The sequence below is a fragment of the Oryzias melastigma genome, unplaced genomic scaffold, assembly GCF_002922805.2.
Source record: "Oryzias melastigma strain HK-1 unplaced genomic scaffold, ASM292280v2 sc01225, whole genome shotgun sequence".
In the NCBI taxonomy this organism is placed as follows: Eukaryota; Metazoa; Chordata; class Actinopteri; order Beloniformes; family Adrianichthyidae; genus Oryzias; species Oryzias melastigma.
In genome coordinates this window covers 9,657-11,556 of record NW_023417809.1, presented here as the reverse complement: position 1 = coordinate 11,556, position 1,900 = coordinate 9,657, and the positions used below count along the sequence as shown (strand labels likewise).

Genomic DNA, 1,900 nt, shown 5'->3' with positions numbered 1-1,900 from the left:
CCATCCTTACCTGTGACTCGTTCACCTGTAATCAGTGCGAGCACTAAAGTTGTGGAGATTCTGGACTCCTAACAGACCATCCTTCATCCAGAACCACACTGACATTCTGGATCCACAGTAATGGGAAAGCCAAAGAGCTGCAGAAGACGGGAAAAGGCAACTGAACAGTACAAACAGGAGAGAAGATATCTAAGGAGTTGAGAATTCTAGTCAGCAGAGTTCAAACTTTCATCAAGAAGTGAAGTTCTGTTTAAACCAAGACATGGTCACAGAAATTATCAGGAATGCAAAGAAAACCCACACATACCTTCAGCTGTGATCCAGGACTCTGGATGTTTCAAGATGAACAATGAAGAAGAACGGGCAGAAGAAAAACTTTTTTTGGCAAATGCCACTAAATATCTGCTTATAAAGCACCAAACCGCTCAGACACGCCTCCAAACTTCTGGTCCAAAGACATTTCAGTGATGAGACCAAGATGGACTGTTTGACCTCATTTGGAGTTGAGTCAACATGACCTCTGATGAAACCTTTTGAACATCTGACTCTTATCTGTAGTTCAAGTTATTCAAGTTATCAACTGACCAATCAGATATCTCAATGAAAGTAGGCGGAGCCTGCTGGCCCCCACACTCAAAACTTTGAAAATATTTGACAGATTTCAAGTGGTGGGGTGTGGCCTTCCAACAAGCTCAGTACTGATTGGTGAGTGGTTTCCATAGAAACGGAGACTCAGACCAACTCTGACCAATCAGAGCTGACGTATCGTGTAAAAATGGCGACTGAATTGACCCTTTTCTCTGGATGACGTCATGAGTCCAGTTCTGATGACGTCTGAACTGGACTGGACCACAACAGTGGCTGTTCCCTGTGTGGGTTTGTGTTAGTATGTGTGTGTTTCTGAAGACTTTTATTTCTGTTTGTGTGTTTGTATGTGTGTGTCTGAGTACGTGTATTTGTGTGTTTGCATATGTTTGTGTGTTTCTGCTTCTTGTCTGAATAATCCGTTCATGTTCTCTGAACGTGTGAAATCTTCTCATCTAAACCATTAAGTCTCCGGCCGTCCGTGTTCTTGCGTGTTCTTAGCATGTCTTCCACCTGGAACAAGAGGAGTACGTTCGGGAGGAGCTGGCCTGGAAGCGGATCGAGTTCAGCGACAATCAGCTGTGCATCAGCCTGATGGAGGGTCAGCTGGGCGTGTTCGACCTGCTGGACGAGGAGTGCCGGGTCGGTGCCGTCTGTTCCTGACCGGGCCGTCCACTGCCCCACAGCCCCCGCGCTCATGTTTGTGTGTGAATGCTCCAGATGCCCAAAGGTTCTGATGCCAGCTGGGTCCAGAAGCTGTACGACCAACACCTGAGCAGCAAGCCACACCCCCACTTCAGGAAGCCTCGCACCTCCAACAGCGCCTTCATCGTCATGCACTTCGCTGACACGGTGAGTCTGCTTGAGGCTCCGCCCCCGATGCACCTGTGCACTGACTCTTCTTTTCCAGGTGAGGTACGAGTGTCAGGGCTTTTTGGAGAAGAACCGGGACACCGTCTTTGATGAGCTCATCAACGTTCTCAAAGCCAGTCAGGTGAGCCGAGCTCCTCCCCTTCTCTGCCTGTCTGTGTGTGAAGCTCCTCCCCTTCCTACCTGTCTGTGTGTGAAGCTCCGCCCCTTCCTGCCTGTCTCTGCATGAAGCTCCTCCCCTTCCTGCCTGTCTCTGCGTGAAACTCCTCCCCATCATACCTGTCTCTTTGGGAAGCTCCTCCCCTTCCTGCCCGTCTGTGCTTGAAGCTCCTCCCCTTCCTGCCTGCCTGCCTCTGTGTGAAGCCCCTCCTCTTCCCCCATGTCTGTGCTTGAAGCCCCGCCCCTTTCTGCCTGTCTATGCATGAAGCTCTTCCCCTTCCTGCCT

At 49.9% G+C, this 1,900-nt stretch overlaps 1 protein-coding gene across 1 annotated transcript; it reads left to right on the top strand.

Moving 5' to 3' along the window:
- The first annotated feature begins 731 nt into the window (after positions 1 to 731).
- LOC112139497 (unconventional myosin-Vb) lies at positions 732 to 1,684 on the top strand. Its single transcript, XM_024262315.1, has 4 exons — positions 732 to 872; positions 1,087 to 1,227; positions 1,306 to 1,437; positions 1,496 to 1,684. The coding sequence occupies exons 1-4, from the start codon at positions 813 to 815 to the stop codon at positions 1,682 to 1,684; spliced, it is 522 nt and encodes a 173-aa protein (XP_024118083.1). The 5' UTR covers positions 732 to 812.
- The last annotated feature ends 216 nt before the right edge of the window (positions 1,685 to 1,900 follow it).